General features: G+C 44.3%; 1 protein-coding gene across 1 annotated transcript in view; it reads left to right on the top strand.

Moving 5' to 3' along the window:
- Positions 1 to 20,304, top strand: part of KTN1 (kinectin 1) — a 74,261-nt gene that overhangs the window by 25,668 nt on the left and 28,289 nt on the right. The window contains exons 4-17 of the mRNA XM_057373214.1: positions 1,676 to 1,843; positions 4,129 to 4,259; positions 6,528 to 6,644; positions 9,063 to 9,203; positions 11,026 to 11,132; positions 12,458 to 12,590; positions 13,535 to 13,622; positions 13,920 to 14,086; positions 14,718 to 14,786; positions 16,378 to 16,415; positions 16,991 to 17,081; positions 17,362 to 17,430; positions 18,148 to 18,185; positions 18,302 to 18,392. Of these exons, the coding sequence (XP_057229197.1) occupies positions 1,676 to 1,843; positions 4,129 to 4,259; positions 6,528 to 6,644; positions 9,063 to 9,203; positions 11,026 to 11,132; positions 12,458 to 12,590; positions 13,535 to 13,622; positions 13,920 to 14,086; positions 14,718 to 14,786; positions 16,378 to 16,415; positions 16,991 to 17,081; positions 17,362 to 17,430; positions 18,148 to 18,185; positions 18,302 to 18,392 (1,448 nt within the window). The remainder of the gene's footprint in view (positions 1 to 1,675; positions 1,844 to 4,128; positions 4,260 to 6,527; positions 6,645 to 9,062; positions 9,204 to 11,025; positions 11,133 to 12,457; positions 12,591 to 13,534; positions 13,623 to 13,919; positions 14,087 to 14,717; positions 14,787 to 16,377; positions 16,416 to 16,990; positions 17,082 to 17,361; positions 17,431 to 18,147; positions 18,186 to 18,301; positions 18,393 to 20,304) is intronic.

The following is a 20,304-nucleotide window of genomic DNA, read 5'->3' as shown; positions in this document are numbered from 1 at the left end:
TGTTAGCTTCTCAAGACTCTTCTCTTCTGGGGCAGCTCTGAAGTTGGGAGCTGGTGGGCAGCTCCTGGAGCAGACASTGCTGCTCACTGTTCCCTTTATGCTTTGGTCAGATTATCAGGGTTTGGTTCTGTTCTGAGCCCTGGTCAGACCAGGGTGGTGTTCCAAGACCTGTAGGGTTCCTGTATAACTGAAAAACTCCCAGATGATTCCTAAAAAAAGCTTCTGATAGGGAACCTAGGATGTGATGACCTTTTGTGGATGCTCTTGTGCTTTTCCTGATGGAAATGGGTGCATTGCATTTTTTGAGGGGCCACAAACGTGTCTGTACATGGCAAATAAATGTCAGTACAGCAAAGCTGAGCTCTCAGTGCTACAGGGAAATAGTTCTTGCATTTTCTAAATGCAAACAGCTTTCTTTGCAAGCCACCTCTCCAGAATGACAGAGCAAAAATGAGCTGTGCTGGACTTCAGGATTAGCCAAGACATTACTGTGGGCATTTCATACTGCAGAATGTCTCATTGATATTAAAAAGGTTTTGAAAGGAGGGGAAGTTAATAAGGAGAGGAAGGCAAAATATAAGGAGAGCAACTGGATTAGCTGGTGGTTGTTTCTGCTAGAGGAGAGCTCTCCTCTCTTCTTACTATGTACCTGCAGTTGTTTGCTGGCTGCTTAAGTGGAAAGACTTTATCAGGTGACACAAAAGGGTCCATCTGGCCTATTCTGCTCCTTTTACAGCAGCAAGAATTTAAAAGTGTTTTGTAACTCTGGCAGCCGGTAGTGCATATTTGCTTTGCACTGATGGGCAAAACCCTGCATCCACCCAATTCCTCCTCTCTCTGCTACTGCCTGGCATCTGTTGTCCATCAGCCCTGCAGTCTGGGCTGGCTGATTCTCCTGCTGGGCCATGGTTCTGTGCACAGCCTGTGGCACAATGGAGCAGGAGCTGGGCTAGCAGCAGCTGCAGCTCTGTCCTGTTGCCCCTGCTCTGCACTCCTGCTCTCCCCTCACCTSCTGAAGAGCTCTTTGGACAGAGGCTGCTCCTTCCCAGTGATCCAGTGGGGGTCAGGCAGTAGCCCTGGGGTCCTTTCTGCATGTTAATGATGCCCAAAGCCTGCTCTGACAGATGAGAGATCTTCATTAGGTGCAGTGGAGTCTGCATGCARAATAAGCTTGATTGCTGTCCGTGCTGCGTGTTCTGCCTCAGTGAGTTCACAGGTGATGTAATCCATGGAAATGCTGGCAGTGAAGCAGCAGCTTTTAGCAAAATAGGGACAAAAGACTTTACTCATACTTCAGGGATGCTGAATGGTTTCCTGCACAGCCACAAGTAAAACAGCCTCATTGRTGCTGTGTGCAACTTTCTTACTAAAGTGAAATGAAAGTCAAAATGTAAAGGTTCTTCTCTGCTTCTTGTTAAAATGCTAAAAGGCAGCTTTGGAAGTAGARATTTAATTGAAGCTATTAAATTACTATGCATTAGAGACCTTTATTTAATGCACTTACCTGAAGAGCTTTAATGAGTTAAACTGAAGGATAATAGAAACAGAGGGTATAGCTAATGGTTGAGGTTAAAAATGCTTTCATTCAACTCTTAATATGTTAGGTACCTTTTCTAAAAATGTTGGTGTCAATTATGACAAAGCTTTAACCCATCCTATGGACTTATGATTACAGTTTTGGTGGATGAACCTCTTATTCAAGCAACTACTTATATTCCTTTGATGGATAATTCTGACTCAGGCACCTTGGAAAAGCGTGAGCCGGTCGAAGTTGTAAAACACAATGTGAATGAGGGGATCCAGAAGAGCAGTGGCAAGAAACTGAAGAATGAAACAGATAAAGGTAAGAAACTGATAATTCAGTCTGTCTCTGGCACAGCCTGCCTGCAAACTTCAACAGGAAAGACATGGGGAGGGGGATCCTCTGTGATGTGCTGTGAAAAAGGGATTTGAGGAAAACATTTGTGGCTGCAGGATGCTCTCCTTGTGAGTGCTGGTTTCTGCCTTGTCTTTGGCACTGTGGAAAGGGCTTTGTGCCATCCAAGTCTTTTCAGCTCTGACTGGGCTTTTGTGCCCTCAGTGARTGCAGGGCTGATCCCAGACCACACAGATGCAGCAGAGAGTTCAGACATTGCTCACAGGCATGGACTCCAAACCCAGGGTGTTCAGCACAGACTCTTGGAGTCTGCTGGAGTTGGGAGTGCAGCCTGCATGCTCCAGGGCTGTTAGTGGASCTATGTGAGACTGACCCAGAGCAATACAGAGTGACATGAAGCGGATTTGCCTGTGGAAAGAGTCTGGCAGTTTCTAGGGGAAATGCTCAATTTTCCCTTCAGTGCCTTTGGAATTGGTTAGGACAGGGGAACTTCCTGCATACCCTCCCACAAATGGCTGGAGTGATTAATGAGCATTGTGTCCCACCCTGARGCTTTAAATAGGCCTCTGACCATCTCAAAGCCTGACAGACTTGCTGAGCCATGAGGTGAGACCTCAAATTTGTGAGCAGCCAGGGAGAAGCCAGGTGGCTGAGCAGTGACACCCAGCTCGGGTTTGGACAGCAGGCTGATTCTTCAGCATTGTCTGGTCACTCACTCTGTGCTTTGGAGCCTCTCTTTATAGTCTTGTCTTCTAAAATACTCCCTTGAAAGCTTCCTGCAGCATTTTGATTGGATTSCCACATTGCTGAGGCTCCTCTTGTGCTTCTGGCTCAGTGGTTGCACGTTCCTGTCCTGCAGCATCAAAATCCCTCACGTGCAGCCATCCCTTCTCATTTCCTCGGCACGCCCTGACCTTCTCCGTGAACTCCTAATTCTCCTGTGTCAGCTGGGATTTGCCCTCCCGATATAGAAATCTTCCCCTGCTCTAATTGTAAGCTCCTTGGGTGTRAGGGCAAGGTCTCTGTGCCTCCAGGGAGTGCAGGGCTCGGGCTGGTCCTGGCCCTGMTGCCATCGATTCCCGGCTCACCGGACCGTGCTCCTGGGATCTTGGCATATTCCTGGTAACAGCATCACTGSTGATGTCAATGCAGCAGTGTGTGAGCTGGAATCTGTGGCCAAGGCTAAGTTGGATTTAAGGCTAGGAGAGTGCTAGAATTCCTCAGCACTCCCTCCCCRTGCTCTGTTAATTCAGTGATTTTATGCTTGGTAATTTCTTTTAGGGCATRGTGTCACCGCTGTTTTTTTTTTTGTTCTTCATTTATTTTTCAGACAGATCTTTGGGTTTGATGTGTAACTTGGTTTTAGGGGYACGTTTAGCACCTGTGGTGAGGAACCCAGACCCTTTTCCATGATCTGTGGGACAATTTCTGAGCCAAACATCACTTAAAAGCTTTGCACTTTTTTTTATTCTGCCCATCCCTTCCCATTTATTCTTCCCTTCCCTTTTGGCCACTGGTGAATATTTGTCAGGGACATGGGGTGCCTTGGTCTTGTGCTCCCTTTTCTTGGAGTCAGGGGGCCACCTAATGAYMTRTCTGTGTGSAGCCYGTTTGGGAGCAGTGTTTTTTGTTTSTTAGAGAATAGTTCAGCTGAATTGTCTTTCCTGCTCTGTGTCTTTTTAAACACTTGGTCAGCCATTAAGAGGGATCTTGCTGATTTATCTTCCTGCTGTTGAACTCTTCTTGCAGCAGTTCCCTCAATCTAAATTTGGAAGTTAATATTTTTGCCTTCCATATATTGTAATCAAAAATGTGCCAGTTTTTAAATTAATTAACTTGTCATGTGCATATTGCTTGCRCAGCCAGGCTGTCCTCCAAATTGAGAACTCAGTTTAAATTACTGTCATAATACCCTGGAAAGGACTCTTCAATTTTTCACATTTATGTTATTTTCCCCCTCCAAAATATGCTATGCTTTGTCTTCTTGCTAGCAACTYTGTAAACGTTACCAACTGTGCAAACAAAGTGGTGGGATTTTCTCTTTTCCCAAAACTATCAGCTGGCAGATTGTTATCRGATTTAAATTGGAGAGATGTTGTTTTTGCTGAATGTTCGTGACCTTTTGCTTCTTGGCATTTCAGACTGGAATTAAATATAATGCATAATGATACCCCATCACATGCTGTTTCAAGGCAAAATAAATAATTCTGTACGGAGTCCAAAGTAAATAAATCCTCCCTTCTGTGTTGCAGAGAATGCTGAAGTAAAATTCAAGGATTTTGTAACATCCATGAAGAACATGATCTTCTCTGAAGACGAGGCCCGTTGTGTAGTGGAGGTGTTAAAGGAAAAATCCGGTGCAATTCACGATTTCTTGCAAAAGGTGAATGGCTGTGGGTTTGGGGAGGAGACAAAACTTACTAAACAAACAGAAACTGGAAGAGGTGCTGTCAAATTAGCTCTGTCCATGTTCTGTTTCAATTTGGGCAGTCTGTCTTTGGAAGGCTCTCTCCAGCTGCTCTGTGCTTGCCTTGCATGCAGCAATGAGCTCTCCAGCTGCTCTGTGCTTGCCTTGCTGCCATCTGCCAGCCCAGGGGTGGCTCTGGCCACTTAGAAAGAGCAGGCATGGCCATGGAGAGCAGGGAATACAGCAGGAATGCTGCTGYTGGCACACAGAAGGATGGCTGGTGACTTCTGGGAGTGATCTTCCCCAAATGTGTAAATAGGATGGGCTATGGGAAGAATTCAGAAAAAGCTGCTGTGGCTGTGCAATTGGTCAGCTAATTCTGTGTTTTGTAAGTCTGAAGAATGTAGTCTGACTTCTTTGGATGTTTTTTGTAGGACTSTCAGGCAGTTCAGGTTTGGAAGGGATCTCAAGGGGTTTGTAGTCAGTCTACTCCAGGCAAGACCAGCTCCAGGGCTTTATCCAGTCTGGAAATCTTGAAGCCTTCAGGAAATGGAACTGCAAAACACTTCTGGGAAACCTGTGCCATTGCTTGGCAGTTCTTTTTGATTCTTGTAATCAAGACAGCAGAGAGTCATGTCCACCAGGATCTTAATACAGAATCCTTGGGGTTGGAAGGGACCTCTGGAGGCCATCCAGTCCAACCCTCTGGCCAAGGCAGGGTCACCTGGAGCAGGTGGATTTGGAATGTCTCCAGAGAAGGAAATTCCAGCCCTTCCCAGGGCAGCTGCTCCAGCTCTGCCACCCTCCAGAGAAAGCAGCTCTTCCTCAGTTGAGGTGAAATTTGTTATTTTTTAGTTTGTGGCCACTGCTCCCTGTGCTGTTGCTGGGCACACACCTGCCCCTCCCTGCTGTGACTCACTGTGGGTGTCACTTTGTGCTTGTCACATCCTGAGTGTCACACTTGGACTCTCGCAATCCTGTGTTCCTCTGCAGACACAGGACCAGAGCAGAAATGCCCAACTGGATRTGTGTCAGCCCAGTTAATGCAACACAATTTGGGCTGGCAGGGACTTCAGGAGGTTGTGCAGGTCCAACACTGAATTCTGAGYAAGTTGCTCAGGGATTTGTCCAGTTGCATCTTGAAAACCTCCAAGGACAAAACCCAAGTGCTACACTTGGAATAATGTTGCTTGCTCTAGCAGCCGTCCTGCTTGCTGTGTTTTTTCTTTTAGAGGAAGGTTTGGGGTTAAAGCTGAAGGTTTAGGATCAAAATGAGTTCCTGGGTTTATATGCAGCCAAAGAAATGTAGGTKTCTGTAGGTGGGAGTGTGAACGGTGTTCTCTCTGTAGCTCATGCAAGTCACTGAGTGTGTGTTTGTGCTGCAGGCACAAAAGGAGAATTTCCAAACAAATTCAGAGTGCATGTGTGGGACTGACACTTCTTTGCTTCTTCTGTTATCAAACTTCATTGAGTGAAGTAGTCCAACCTCCTCCYCGAAGCAGCMGCAGCTCTGAGGTCAGCCCAGCCTTCTCAGGGCTTGAAACCTTCAAGGACTGAGACTGCACAACCCCTCAGGGCTGCTMTCACACTGCAGAGTGAAGTCTGGGCACAAACATGTAGAACTTATGCTCCTTATTACATTTATTAAACAGTTAGGGCCAGTATGCAAGTGGCAGGACCACAGGGATTGTTCCTCTAGGTCTATTCCCTGTAGTTTCTCTGAAACTTTGTGTGTCAGTGTGCCAGCAGAAATGTAATTACATCAGATAGAGGCTCTCCTGGGAAGTGGAAGGAGACACCAGATCATTGTTTCATTTTCCCTCTGTGGTGAGATATTTCAAGCAATTRCATTTGTTGGATAATACCTGCTTTGAGCGTGGGCTGGACCAGCTGATCTTGGAAGTCCTTCCAGCCACAATTATCGACTGATTCAGCATCTCTGCATCTTTTCCCATTATTTCTCTTAATGGCTCTTCTTTCTTTTYCCCACTGCCACCACAGCAGCTCTTWTYCAGTGGGAAGCATCTTAAGAGCCCATTTATCCTCTTAATTGGTTTCCATGCTTCGAAAATGCATTTCCTTGCCTGGTGAAACTGGATCCATTAGCGGCAGAGYTGGGTACCGGTGGTGCCACGTGGAAAATTTGGGGGCAGGAGGGGRTGTTTCCTCCTCTCAGATTTGCTTTGCTGCCTTTTAGTGTGCTGTGCCACTACTTGTGGTTGTTTTTGTGTCATCCTGCTGCAGGCCAGCAAGGCTGAGACAGCTGCAGCTYTGCACCAGCTCCAGGACAAGGAGAAGATCCTCGTGGCGATGAAGGAGGAGGCAGCTGTTGCAAAGGAGCAGTGCAAGCAGCTCTCCCAGGTAAAAATTGAGGAGTTCATGTATGTAGAGAGGAGCAGGGGTTTGTAGGACTAGCAGCCAGAAAATGCTGGTTTATTGAGCTTGGTATAAGCCAAAAGGTGGAATATTTATACCGAGAAAGCTTACCAAGGCACTGTATTTGCTTTTACAATCTATTTATGCAGAGTTACTTTCCAGTAGTTTTTCCAGAGACTTCATTTACTGAGACTTGTAAGCTGAGCCTGTTTTTCTTTTCAATAGTTACTTTAAAAAYACTTCCTTCACCAGTGGGAGACTGTTTTTTGGATGCAAATATTAAAAATTATTTCCTGCGTTGCAGTTTTAATTTGGTCCATATTGTAGCAGTCACATGCCTGTCTAGGCACAACAATCATCAGTTTTCTTCAAGAAGGAAGGTACAGAAAGTGCAGACTACCTGCCTAGTCCCTGGAGGTGCAGCTCTGATTGTTTTGGACTTACAGGGATTCTGATGCATCACTGTCAAAAACTAGTTGATAAAAATTGACTTTTAATGAAGGTTTCRGAGGAAAACAGTTACAGTAGAGCAGATAATGAAACAGGTATGGACTGAATTGGAGGTTTTTGGGATAAGGATTTGTGTGTTTTGGGTGGTTTGAAGGCATGTGAGCATTAGACTCAGGAAGGCCACATTGTAGGATAGAACTTGGGTACAGAAAGCAGAGTGGCWGAAGGATGCAGGAGTTGGGAGCCTTGGGAGATGAGAAGGGAAGAAAGGAGTGGATATTGTGTGAGCTCCTGGCAGGGCACTGGTGTTTGCAGGTGGGATTGTGAGTTTTGGGGTACTCAAAATGTAACCAGAGGGAGAAAGGGCTTGTGATCTGTTTAGAGGGGGGAAAAAAGAAGCAGGCTCAGGACTGCARAATCAAACTGGAGAAAGGGATCTGCTGCCAAAGGAGAGGGAATGGTTGAAGGAATCTGGGTGTGGGAAATGCAGATGTGGTTGGGGAAAAAACATCTGCAAATGTTGGTTGTGAAGGTGAGGCAGGAGCTGTAGAGAGGTAGGAGTCATGAGGGGTTTTTCCTGTCTGGATGGGRCACAGAAGAAGCTGGGAGAAAAGCAAAGTTTCTGTAATGCTCAAATCAGGATCAACAAGGGATAAAGCTCAGCTTGACTGATAAAAGCTCTTATCTTCCAATTAATGTGTTTCTCTGAAAACACTGTCAAAAGCTAAAGGTGCTTTAAGGTGCAGAGCTATTCCTGCAGGGATCTTGATAAAGAGAGCAACTGGAGAGGATAAATAAGAGCAAGAGCTGAGTACCTCAAGACTCGGAGGTACTTGGCAAAACACAAACTAGGGAAAAGTTAATCTTCCCAAGATCTCTGGTTCTKCCTTCACAGGGTAGCTTTGTTACTGAGAACTGCATGTGAGTGTGGATTGATCTAGGGATAGAGGAAGCTGCAATGTGTCTAGTGCTCTTCTTTTAATTGCATCTCTGTTAAAAATAACATGGAGAAAGAACTGTGTCAAGCTGTCTATATTGTATTTACAGAAATGGTTTAAAACTTTAAGTTTGATCTACAGGACAGAATAGCTTTTATTTAAACTAAAAGGTAAAAAAACACTGTAATGACTCTGAAGAGTTGGAGGGTATTCAGGCTAATAATTTAGAACACTAAATTGTGTCAGGGCTCCCTGGCACTGTGAGGAACTGCGTGGCTGGAGACACCTGAAGCTTGGGTGGTACAAATTCCTATTTGTGTGATGGAAAGCTGCACTTAACGTTTTTGCTTACCACAGCAAGTGCATTTATGTTGCAGAGGAGCAGCTCTGTGGATTTCTCAGGTGTCTGGGTTGAATTACTGGCTAATAAAAGATTAAAAAGCAATGTGTATTTTCATTTGAAAGCTGTAATATGGCATCATGCTGGTGGGATTCAGGGCTTCTCTGGCCTTTGTAGTACACTAATAGCCCATCTCCTGTGGCAAAGCTGTTGGCTTTGCAACCTGCTACAAAGCAATTATTTTGCTCTAAAGTGCTCTGTTTGGCCACAATGCTTTACCTGTGTTCTGCCATTTTGCTAAACTTGGGATGAAAATCTAAGCTCTGCCCTTGGTGTAATATCCGTGGTTTTATCAGTTAAGACTTGGTGATTTGGCCAGACTTAATAGAAATAAGACTGCCATCTYTTCTGAGACAATGGAAGATCAGTGTTTAAATTGGCAAACTTTTTAATAAATGTGAGCTTTATCATGTTTTAGCATCAGTGTAAGGTTTTGGAAGTTTGGTCTAATTCTGTAAATTTACTGAATGAAGAATTGATGCTGATTTAGATTTGATGCACACTTGCTGTGTTTTAGTTTTTAGTTTAAGGTATTTAGTTACCTTAGAGACTGTTAGACTTCASAAAGGAGCAGTGGGTGACTGATTCCCTTTTTCCTGTCACTTCCCACCCCAGGAGCTGGTTGCAGAGAAGGAGAGGAATGGTTTGCTCACGGCCAAGATGAGAGAGCGCATCAACGCCCTGGAGAAGGAGAATGGCACTTTCCAGAGCAAAATACACGTCAGCTACCAAGAGTCTCAGCAGATGAAGATAAAGGTAAATGCTTTGCCAAAAATGCTGGAGTCCATGCTCATGCACAAGCAGAGTGGTGCTGAGAAGTCACTGCAAAACTTTGTGGCAGTTTGTTGGCTCAAAAGAGAGACAGGGCGTTCTCACAGGTGACTTTGGTGCTGTGTAAAGCTCATTGCTGGCCAGGCAGCTGCTCCCTGATCTAGTTACTTTTCCTTCCTGGTGTTCTGCTGAAATGTTATTCAATTAAAGTGTAAAATCTAATTGAAATACTCAGCTTAAGGGAGCYACTAATGCTGATGATCATTTGCCAGCAGATAAATGTCTTTAAGATTATACTACAGAGTGACAATATAGCATAAGACACATGAAATACTATTGCCTGGGGGAGTGCTTTGCTGGAAATATTTGAAGAGCAGACACTTATATTTTATTTTAAAACCCTTGTTACTTTCTATTGTAGTTGCTTTATAATGAAGTGACCTTAGAAGGKTTTGCTTCATCAGATTAAAAAGTTTAACTCAGAGTTTTCTGAGGAAAATGGCCCATCTTATTCTTAGATTTCATTCTAGTAGTTCTTTTTTGTATGGATGGCCACAGTATCAAGCCTCATTTTCCAACTTTAATATTGTACCTTCTGTCTTGGCCCTTTGGAGAGTAGAATCTCTGCAGTTTTGGAGCAGAGGAARCTTCCTTGGAACTTTTGTAGATAAGTGTACAAGGAGAGGTCCTGCTGCTGGCTGGGGGTGGGGAAGGAGAWCTGGGCACTCGTGGGAGGCTTTAGCAAGTGCTGCTGTGCCAGGCAGTGCTGGAGAGAGGAGTAAAGAGGATCCAAAGATCTGATCCTGCTCCCTCTGCTGATGTGTTGCAGCATGGCAGCAGGGCTGAAAATGGTCACAACTTCCAGTWGTGTGGGGCTTGTGTCCCTTTTTCTCTTGGGATGTGTTGGCATTAAAATAGGCAAGGAAAAGAAACCCCAAAAAATGTCCAAGGCAGGCCCAGCTTGTTGGTGCAGATCTGGAGGTGGCTGCCCTGCAAGGGACTGCTCTCTGCTGCTGTGGYYGTTAYACAAACATTTATTTGGATTATTTTAATGTAAAAGATGTTAATTGATGAGTCAGTCATTTGATGAAACTGGGTCTTGGAATGGTGTCACCTGTATCTCCAAACTCCACTGATAAAGGAGGAGTGTCTTGTGTGCCCAAGGATTTTCAGAGCAGACTTTGGGGCTCCAAGACCAGCTCTGMTGTTATCTGCCTATGCAGAGTTCATTTTTACTTTTTGAATCCTATCTTTCAGGGCTTCTTTCTGCCTCAGTTTGGAACCCTGCTGAAAATCAGGATATTAGATGAGGACTAGCCTTTTGCAGTTTGCATGCTGTAATCTGTATATTGTTAGTTATTTGTTAGTTTTTCTGCTTTGTTTAAAAGCTTTGTGAACTTCTAATGATAATTCACAGCACGTTTGTTTTATTTCCCATTGGARAAGTAATATATTGCTATCCAGTTATTGATAAATATCTCAGGTTAGGGAGCTGAGCAATTGGTATTCTGAGTAACACTTGTGTAGCCTTTTAAACAATAAAAAAGTTGCTTGATCAATACGTTGATGCACTGATGTAGAAGGAAGCCTGTGCTTTGATTTGAGYATGAGGGTCCCAGTAGCACAGTTTAATTTAAGAGCTGGTTTGTGAGAAAGGAACAAAGCTCCYCCTGTCCCAAAAATCCACTTAGTTTTATTTACTGAAACTATTTTGATATCTTACCTACTGCTACAAGCTGGTTTTGTTGTTTTTTTTATTGCTCCTTAGCCTAATCTTTTACGGAATTGATCTTTCTTTCCCCATCAGTTCCAGCAACTCCGTGAGCAGATGGAGGCAGAAATAAGCCACCTGAAGCAGGAAAATGGTATCCTGAGAGATGCTGTCAGTACTTCCACCAATCAAATGGAGAGCAAGTATGTTGGCAGCTGCTTGGAGCTCTGTGTGTTTTTGAGCCTCCCCTGAAGTGTTTTTCTGGACTCTMCTGCTTTAGTTTCCAAGTCTTTGGSTGYCTCTGAATTAGTSCTTAAGCTGGGAACAAAAATATTTTGGGCTGRACAGGTAGCTGGTGATGTTTGCATTGAGCCAGGGCTTTCAGAACAAATAATTATCTTTTATCAATTTGAAGCCTGAGCTTTTAGCCTGTGGTGCTGAGGCTTTCAGAGAAAGAAATGCAGAAGTGCTGAGGCACCTCTGGTGGTTTTGGCAGGGTTTGTATCCCTCCCCTGGGGCTTTAGGAGAGGTGCTGATTGTGGCTTCTTGGAAAACAGCAGCTCTAAATTTGCACATCAATATTGATCCCCTGCAGTGTCTGATACTGCTGGGTGGCACTTGGATTTRTCTGCTGCTGGTGCAAACGTTTGGAGAAACAAAAAGGTTTTGTGTTTGGTGAGTTATGAGTGAGCTGGCAGGGAGGATTCTGTGCATTGTGCAGGTAAAAGCTGAACACCCTGGCAGGGTGTGTAGAAAACAAAACTGACTCAATCTCTGCTCTCAGATATTTGTTACTGTTGGAGACTGGAATGTGTTCAGAGAAAGTGGGAAACCCTGATTTTAAGGGTCCTGTTCATTTAAATGAAACATGATTATCTTTTAGACAGTTATCCTGAAAAGGTCTTAATTCAAGCCAACCTGAGATAAAAATGAAATGCTTTTTACTTGCTTAGGCACAAAGGGGAGCCTCTTAAAATTCTTCCCATGGGCTGAAAAATGCATCTTCTCTCTCTACCAAGGGAGTGCATCAGATACSTGCAAAAGTTAATAGTCAGGTCAAGGCCAGGAGGCAACAAATAGTCTGAAGAAATGTGTGCAGTTAGTAGTCCAGGAGGAATAGTCCTGAGCGAGCCTGAGATCAATAATCCTTTATGGAAAGAGGAAAAGAATGTGAATTTCGATGCGAGACCCTTCCTTACGCTGAGCCTCTTTAGTTTACATCAGCCTGCCCAAATCATGCCAGTCAGCTTGCAAACCCTTTCAAGGAGCTGATTCTTGTGGATTATTGCTCACCTTTTGTTTCTGACCCTGGGTTGTGCTGATGGCCAGGAGTGATGTRTTTTGCTGCTGTGGCCACGAGTACCTGACCATCATCCCTTTCCCAGGATGAAACCATTTTGGAGGGAGAAAAAACCACTCCAAACCCACCCTGTCGTTGCAAATCCAGGACTTGGTGTTGACATTTGAGTAGCTGCTGCTGTGGCCTTTGCTTCTTGTAGGAAAAGGCTGTGGAAATGTTTGTTTTCAGGCAGTCGGCCGAGCTGAACAAGCTGCGCCAGGACTACGCCAGGCTGATGAACGAGCTGGGGGAGAAGAGCAGCAAACTGCAGCAAGAGGAACTCCARAAGAAGAATGCAGAGCAGGCAGTGGCTCAGCTGAAGGTGCCTGGGTTTTTTTTTTTTCTCTGCCTGTCAGGTTGCACTCAGGGTTTTGTCTGAGTTCTGAATCGGTGGGATGTGAGGCATGTGGGAATTGCTTGAGCTGCTTGTTTCAGATGGCCCGAGCCAGCCTGGGGGTTTATTTAATGTTTTTATTCAATGCACTGGGTTTTGAGTGATTACAGATCTCCCTGTGAAGTGAAACTTAGCTTCCAGGTAAATAGCTTTTCAACATCAGCAGTTAAGCTTTTTACTTTGCTTTCTGAGAGTACARCTCCAACCAGAGTTGATAGTTCAGAGCCATTCATCCAGATGGCCTTGTCCTTGTGTGGTTTTTATTTGAAGCTRCATGCTTTTGCTTGAATATATATTTATTTTTTAGTAAAAAAGTGTAAACGGGCTGGCTTTTGGATCAATCTCTTTTCTTTTCTTTGGAGGGGAAGTATTTTTTTTTTCTTTAGAAGAGAAATTAGTGTTTTCARGTGAGAATGCCAAGCCAGAGCTCATGATTTCTTTAATATTTGCAATTAAATCTTACATGCCAGAAGTTCTCCCTGCCTTTTGCCCTGGCAGGTGGAGAGTTGGTATCTAGAGCTGAGATGTTTTAATTACTGCATGCAGATTTATGTGATGCTTGGCTGGTCTGGCTTCTGGTGTTAATTCTGAACTATCAGGGCAAAGATGCTACATTTTCATATTACAGAAACCATTCTGTTAAGAGCCTATAATGAAATCCTGTTCACAATTTGCCTTTCAAATTAATAGGCTAAACTAGTCTAGGAGGAGGATTACAGAGCACTGTGTCTCTCTGATGTGCTCTAATGGAAACAAGAAACAATTTCACTTCATTGCCATATGTTTTGGGAATAGCACTGAGGASGTGCACTCAGAATGCTTCGAAAACAAATTAAAGGTTAGACTTCATCAACTCTTTCTTCAATGTGAAGGTCCAGCAGCAGGAAGCAGAGAGAAGATGGGAAGAAATCCAGGCTTATCTGAGGAAAAGAACAGCTGAACACGAAGCAGCACAACAAGGCACGTATCACAAAATTCCCAAATAACGCCTGCTGCAGTGAACTGGCTGTTGCTATTTGTAAAAAAAGGGCATTATTGAGTAAATGTTTAAATAAATCTCAGGTGAAGTCAGCCCTGCTTCAGCACCCTGGGGAAAGTGTGTTTTGGGGTCCCAGCTGGTCTGAATTTTGATGGGGAAGCTGAACCTTGGCTTGTTGGAATGAGGCTTCTAATCAGCCTCCCTGTTTACATTGAAAATGATTTTCMCCCAAAGTTAAATATTGACTTCTGAATTAAATCCTGACGTTTCTGCTACAGATGTGCAGAATAAGCTTGTGGCCAAAGACAATGAAATCCAGAGCTTGCACAGTAAACTTACTGATACAATGGTATCAAAACAGCAGCTGGAGCAGAGGATGCTGCAGTTATTGGAGGCTGAGCAAAAGAGAGCTACTGAGGAGGACTCCATGCAAATGCAGGTGCAGGTASTATTGCTCAAATATTTGAAGGGTTTGGGGTTTTTCCTCTCACTTTGTGTCTGTGGAAACATGGAAATGTCCCTGAAATGCTGCTTTAGTAAAGCTTTCCTCCTGAATCAAGGGTGAGAAAACTGTGCCAATGTGGTTATGAAGTGAGACCTTGTGTGTGGTGCTGTGAGGAGGTGTGGGGCCACCTCACACCTGAGAAGCAGTGGGAACAAGTCAGGAAAAGGTGCTGACCCCATTTCCCAAGCTGTGAAATGATCCATGRTCTGGGGAACACCCTGGAAGAGCAGCCATGAACCTTTGATGTTTGTGTGAGCTCCCTCCTCCTGGCATGAGGAGGGGACAGGCAGCATGGACATAACTCTTGAGAGCTTCAGGGAAAACAAAGGGATTATGGTGGAGCAGGGAATATTTTTCCTTGGCACAGAACAGGTTCTGGTGCTTCCACTCTGACTGTTTGATCGTAGAGGGGAGAAAAAAAACCCAAAAACCTAGCATCTTTTTGTAAAGTGTCTGACATGTAAATGCTGAACTGTTCTTACTAACATAATCATGGCTAAAAGCTAATCCTAGCAAGAGTCCGAGTAGCTGCAGATCTCAGCCTGCTTTTCTTTCTGTGCTCTCTTACAAGGAGCTGATAGAGCAGAATGATGCTTTGAAAGCTCAGCTTCAGAAGTTTCATTCACAAATGGCAGCCCAGGTACAGCATGTTCTCAGACTTTCGTTTGTAATCATGACTYGTGAACTTTCATTAAAAGTTTAAGACTTTTTTTGGCTGGGTGTGAGATGTAATGCTGAAAGCAGGGATTTGTTAGCATCCTCTTTTCTAATGTTTCTTGAACTGTTTTAAAACTTGAAGCTTCTGTCTTTTTGGGGGCAAAATCCACTTATTTCTTCCCACAGTGGCTTTCATTTATAACTAAAGGGCATAGTTCAATATTATTTTTTTTTTCTATAGCTTTGCATGCCTACAATTCTGTCTTGTGGTTCTTTTGGTCTTTCTGCAGTCCTCCTGTGAACCACCTGATTGTGCTTTTTCCCTTGTGACCAAAATTGTCTTTTGGTAGCTGTTCATTTTAATGCTGATTTTTGTGCAGAAGCAAAAAAAAAAAAAGACACCAAAACATCACCAAACCTGCATAATGCCTTTCTCAGTAATTTCAGTCTTTAAAATTTTAGTGTGACTAGTTTATTTGGGAAATTATTTTTGTTGTAAACTCTATTTAAAGCCTCAGGGTCCCTGGAGTTGCCTCTCTRTAGAAGAGGAAGGTCACAGCAATCAGCTCGGAAAGGCTTTAAGGCCACAAGTGTAGGCTGTTCCTCTGCACTTGGGTGCTGCCTTCTTTTAATCATGGATGTGCTCGATGGAATTTTATTAATTTCGACATCAGACTGGAAATCTGGCTTTGTTTGAAGTGTTTTAACCCACTGTGTGGGGAGAGTAGTGGGGTTAGAGCCACTCTAGACTTACAGCATCATCATGGCCTGTTCCTCTCATCCCAGTCCTTTAAGGGTTTGGAAATCAGTCCCTGGGGAATTGATTTTAGCTCTGGGTTACACAAGAAGGGTGTTGGAGGTGTGTGTTTTTCCCAGGTAGCCCCAGCTAGCCATGAAAACTCAGGGGTGTTTTTCCACCATGGACAGTGGGTGTGGAAAGAACATTTTGAAGAAGGGAGTTGGGGCTGTGTCCTGTTCTGGATATCAGGRATGATGAAACTCCTTTAGTTCCTAAGAGGGACTGGAATTGTGAGCATGGAAGTTTTGTCACAGTCTGCAGAGGTCCCTTGAGGCTTTCAAAATCATTGTGGTGGGTCTCTCTTGCCCTGTTGTGGGTGACAGCAGAGGGACAGACATTTTCCAGAGAGAAAAATGCCACTTGCTGAKTTTATGGTTCTGTTTCTGTTCCCAGCACAACTCCTGATGCACTATGCAGGTTTTATTGGTTTTTCTTTTTTGGGAGGTTTTTTTTTTTGAGTGGTTTGTCACAATATCCCATAAAGCACTTAATTCTTGGGAAGGAGGTGCTGGTGATCCCCATGGCTTGTTTGAATCTAGTGAAAGGCAAAAAACATGGATCTTTTTCCCCTCCATGTTGCATTAGACCAAAGGGAAAAGGACATTTATATGTCTGGTATTTCGTTAATGTTCCTTAGCCCGGAAATAGTTGGAAGCATCCTGTRCCAGTTTAAAATAACCACAGCGATGCTATTCCTGGCTCACTGTAGATGAGGATTCTTTGACTTGCTTTACTTTCAGTTATTTGTTTTGTTTGTTTTTTTTCCCTCCTGCAGACCTCGGCTTCAGTCCTGGCAGAAGAACTTCACAAAGTGTGAGCATCCATTTCCTGTGGGATTTGGGGAGGTGTCAGTGGCTTTCAGTGCCTGCCACCTTCCCTCCCTTCACGTGAGGAGTGTATGGGAGGGACTGGTGACAGAAATGTTGCTGTCTGTGCTTTCAACTCCTCATGAGATCAACTTGGGAGCTGGGAAACSGCTTCCCACGGATTTCCCTTCCATGTCTGGCCTCAGGTTTGGAGTCTGCCATGGCTCTGAGTGCAGAGAAAGCAGCATCTCCTCTGTTGTTTGGCCCTGCCTGTGTGCAGGAATGTGCGTGACCATGAGAATTGTTATTGTTTGGGCTGCAGGGCTGTGCCAGGAGGTTTCTCCCTCTGGGACACGGGGTGGTAGTTGTGTTTCAGAGCTAGGGAATGTCTCATAAATTTTTTGGCAAGCAGACAACGTTTAAAATGGAAAAGCTTTTGGACCCAGAGTGTACAGTCAGCGGGATTTGGAGTGGGAGCTGCACTAAAGGGCCAGGGTGTGTTTTGGGTTYAGCCTGATGCTTCCTGTACCATTTCCATCCAGAGCTTTTGTACTGAGCTGTCATTGCTTCTCCCCTGTGCAGGATTGCAGAGAAGGACAAACAGATCAAGCAGATGGAGGACTCATTAGGCAATGAACGTGCCAACTTAACCAGCAAGGAGGAAGAGCTCAAGGTACAATAAAAACGTGTGCAAAAGCCAGCTGATCCAGGGAGAGGCTTGCTGGCTGCATGTACAAAATGAAGCCCCCAAGGTTGCTGTGTTTGGGTGTAGAAACAGCTTTTTCAGCCACAGGTTTGCTCTTCTAGGCAAGGCCAATGCTAGATGCTGGGAGAGCTGTTGATAAAGAAACTTGAGGATTTTCCTTYTAAAAATACCCTGAAATTTCACCCTGAAGAGTGAAATACTATCTGTATATGAACTACAAATACATTTCTCTTTCTCCTTCCTTCAGSTCTTACAGAATATGAACCTCTCCCTGAAATCAGAAGTACAGAAATTACAGGCTCTGACAAATGAGCAGGTAAAGCAGTTGTTTTAATTTTACTCCCTTCCCAGTACCTGCTCTGTCACAAAYGCAAATGCAGATCTGTTGGCTTTAAGCAAGCTCTGCTTAAGCACATTAATGGTGTGAGGCTTCCGGATTGGGCTCGGATCTGATGCCCTGAAGTTCTTAGAGCTGATGGGAGGCCTAATACTTCCCCCTCCTTCACCAGCCAAGTCTTGCACTTGGATATTCAAGTCCCTGAAGCATTTTGCTTGGCTGGTGTAGATTTTCAGGTGTGCAGAGTGCAGGACATTTCACAGGARTGAACATAACTGTCTGTGAATATGGACAAAGTTCATAAACATCCCCCACAAAAAAAAATCCCAAAGCACACACCCCCCTCCGCCTTGCCTCACCAAGAGATGTTTTTAGAGCCAAACAAAATGCTGTCCCTCCATTACTGCTATATGACCTGTTCATTACAGAAGTGGAAATGAAGTGTTTAATTAGAGATAATCCCAGTTGTCAAATGAATCTCTTGGAGATGATCTTCTCYTTGTGTAATTGCATGCTTGCCTGGCGTAGATTGGTGTTGTAAAAGTGCATGAAGACAAGCTTACCCCTTTCACTCTTGATTTCAGTCATGTGCTGGGAGGCCAAATGACTTGTTCTAGCTTTTTAATATTGTGCAATGAAAGGTTGATTGAATCATGTGATGTCTCCTAAGTCTGGGTTAATCCTCTTTATATCTAGGCTGCTGCTGCACATGAGCTGGAAAGGATGCAGAAAAGGTAAATAGCTCTGGGATTTGATAAACAATGTTTATCAGTCTTTTATGTTCTTTTCAATGATAGTTTTTGTAAGACTTGGATGGGGAAATGTGTTTAACTGTTCTGCTGTGTCTCAGCATTCACATAAAAGATGACAAAATAAGAACTCTTGAAGATCAGCTTCGAGAAGAGCTCAATCAGATTTCAAACACAAAAGGAGAATTCAAGGTAAGATACAGAACAGGTTTTTTTGTGCTTGTTTTCAGTAAATTTTCCAGGCTCCAGAGGTTGTGGAGCAACAGTAGAACAGTGAAATAAAACTGGCTTTTGGGTGCTAAGGTAAATTATAAYAATGTGTGTGTATGGCTGGAGCAATGTGGAATGTCACAGTGGGAGCAGCAGCCTGTGCAGCAGGGTGAGAGGTGGGATGGCACAAGTTAAAAGCAGTGTCTGCAGTTGTGGAGAGAGAGGGCTTTGAATTCTGCAAGAGGAGGTTGTGCAGTAAAAACTTGTAATTTTCCTTCATCCCACCTTCTAATGTGCCYTTCAGGGCCTTGGTGCTTTCATTTGGAGCCTTTGTTGCTTGGATTATCATGCCAAACCTCTGTTTTCTGTCAAGGCAGATGTAAAAATGCTTATTTTAATTCTGCCTCCTTCCAGATTGTTTCTCATAAGGCTGCAGCTAAACTGCTGAAGCTTTTGTTCTGACATCTGGGGTCTGCACAGCAAAGCTGCTGCTTGTTTCTAGATGGTGTGTGCAGGGAGCAGCTTAATTCCTCCTTGCCCTCTGCCCCTCTTGCCTTTTTCTACTGCACTTGGGCTGTTAGAAACAGCYCTGCTTCCCGAGAAAGGTGATGACTCCATGCCTTTAAACTCACTGAAACCCTGTGGTGGGTGCTGCTGCTCCTCTGATGTCTCTGGTGTGAGGTCAGTCCCTCTGAATCTCCCACTGTCACCTTGCTGAGTTTGCTAGTGAGGAACAGAGCGAGTGGGCAGTGGCAGAGGTAGGATGCTTTTGTAAGAGAAGCCTCTGGAGTCTCYCAGAGCTCTTTGAAGCAGGTAGTAAACTTGATTCTTGTATTAAAGTGACACTTTCAAAGAGGTTTTGATGAGAGTCCCTTGCCGAGGCTCTGCAGTTTCCCTAAGCTGTCAGAGAATAAGAGAGAAATTTGTTCATTTAATGAAATAAGAAACAAAGTACAATTTCAGTTGATTTTCTGAATAAAGCTGTTGACTGAATCTTCAGTGAAGTTTGTGCTGGGTCACAGATGCATAAACAGTGGAAAGGGGAATGGGAAGAGATGGCAGGCTGGAGTAGGTGGGCAGGTCTCAAGTTAGTGATGCTCTCAGGACTTGCAGTGTGGTGGAACATTAAAAAATGGTGGGTGAAGTGAAAATGAATGTGAAAGGGAATATGAGCATCCTTTGTGTGTGGTGGTTTCTGCAGTAACTGTTTCCCAGGAAAAGGCCTTGGAGGTGTTGGGAATGGTTCTGTGCTGTAATCAATTCAGTGCCAAGTGCAAGAATCACCTGCAGGCAGTTCTGGCAGTTCTTGGGAGATGAATGCAGAACTGAATGCAGATCGTCATCATCATCATGGTGCAGAAATCCACAGTATCTCTGAGCATGAATGTTGTGTGTGCTGCTGCTCTCTCCTTCTTCCTCTCTTTGATCCCAAACACAAACCAGACCAGTGCTGTTCTAAATGCTTCCCCCAAAGGAAGTGCTGCTTTTTCCCATGCACATGAAAGAGGGAAAAGCCAGGTTTAAAACAGAGCAGTGCATTTAATCCTCACTGTTGCTGTCCCCTCCTGCTTGTGTTTTCCCTGTAAGGCTTTGGGGCTGGAGCATGGAGCGCGTGTCCAGCCTTTTGCTTTTGTGAAGCACCAAGCAAGTCTTTACAAAGACAAAAAGCAATAACAGAGGAGGATTTTAGAACACATCTGAGGAATCCAGACAGGCAGGCTGTCTGCTGAGGGCTGCTGTGTCCATTGTATGGAGCAGGAATGCAGGAGGAGAGGCAAAGTTTGTCCTCCCCATCCACCTCTTCCCAGAGCAAGAGTGGGAGCTGTGCAAACCTCTCTGCTGCTCTGCATTGAGGCAGCTGAAGGGAACTCAAAAAGGGGAGATCTTGCACCAT

The sequence above is a fragment of the Malurus melanocephalus genome, unplaced genomic scaffold (assembly GCF_030028575.1).
Source record: "Malurus melanocephalus ecotype Western Australia unplaced genomic scaffold, MMel_1.1 scaffold_190, whole genome shotgun sequence".
NCBI classification, from domain to species: Eukaryota; Metazoa; Chordata; class Aves; order Passeriformes; family Maluridae; genus Malurus; species Malurus melanocephalus.
Note: the sequence above shows the minus strand (reverse complement) of the source record. Positions and strands in the feature narration are given on the sequence as shown.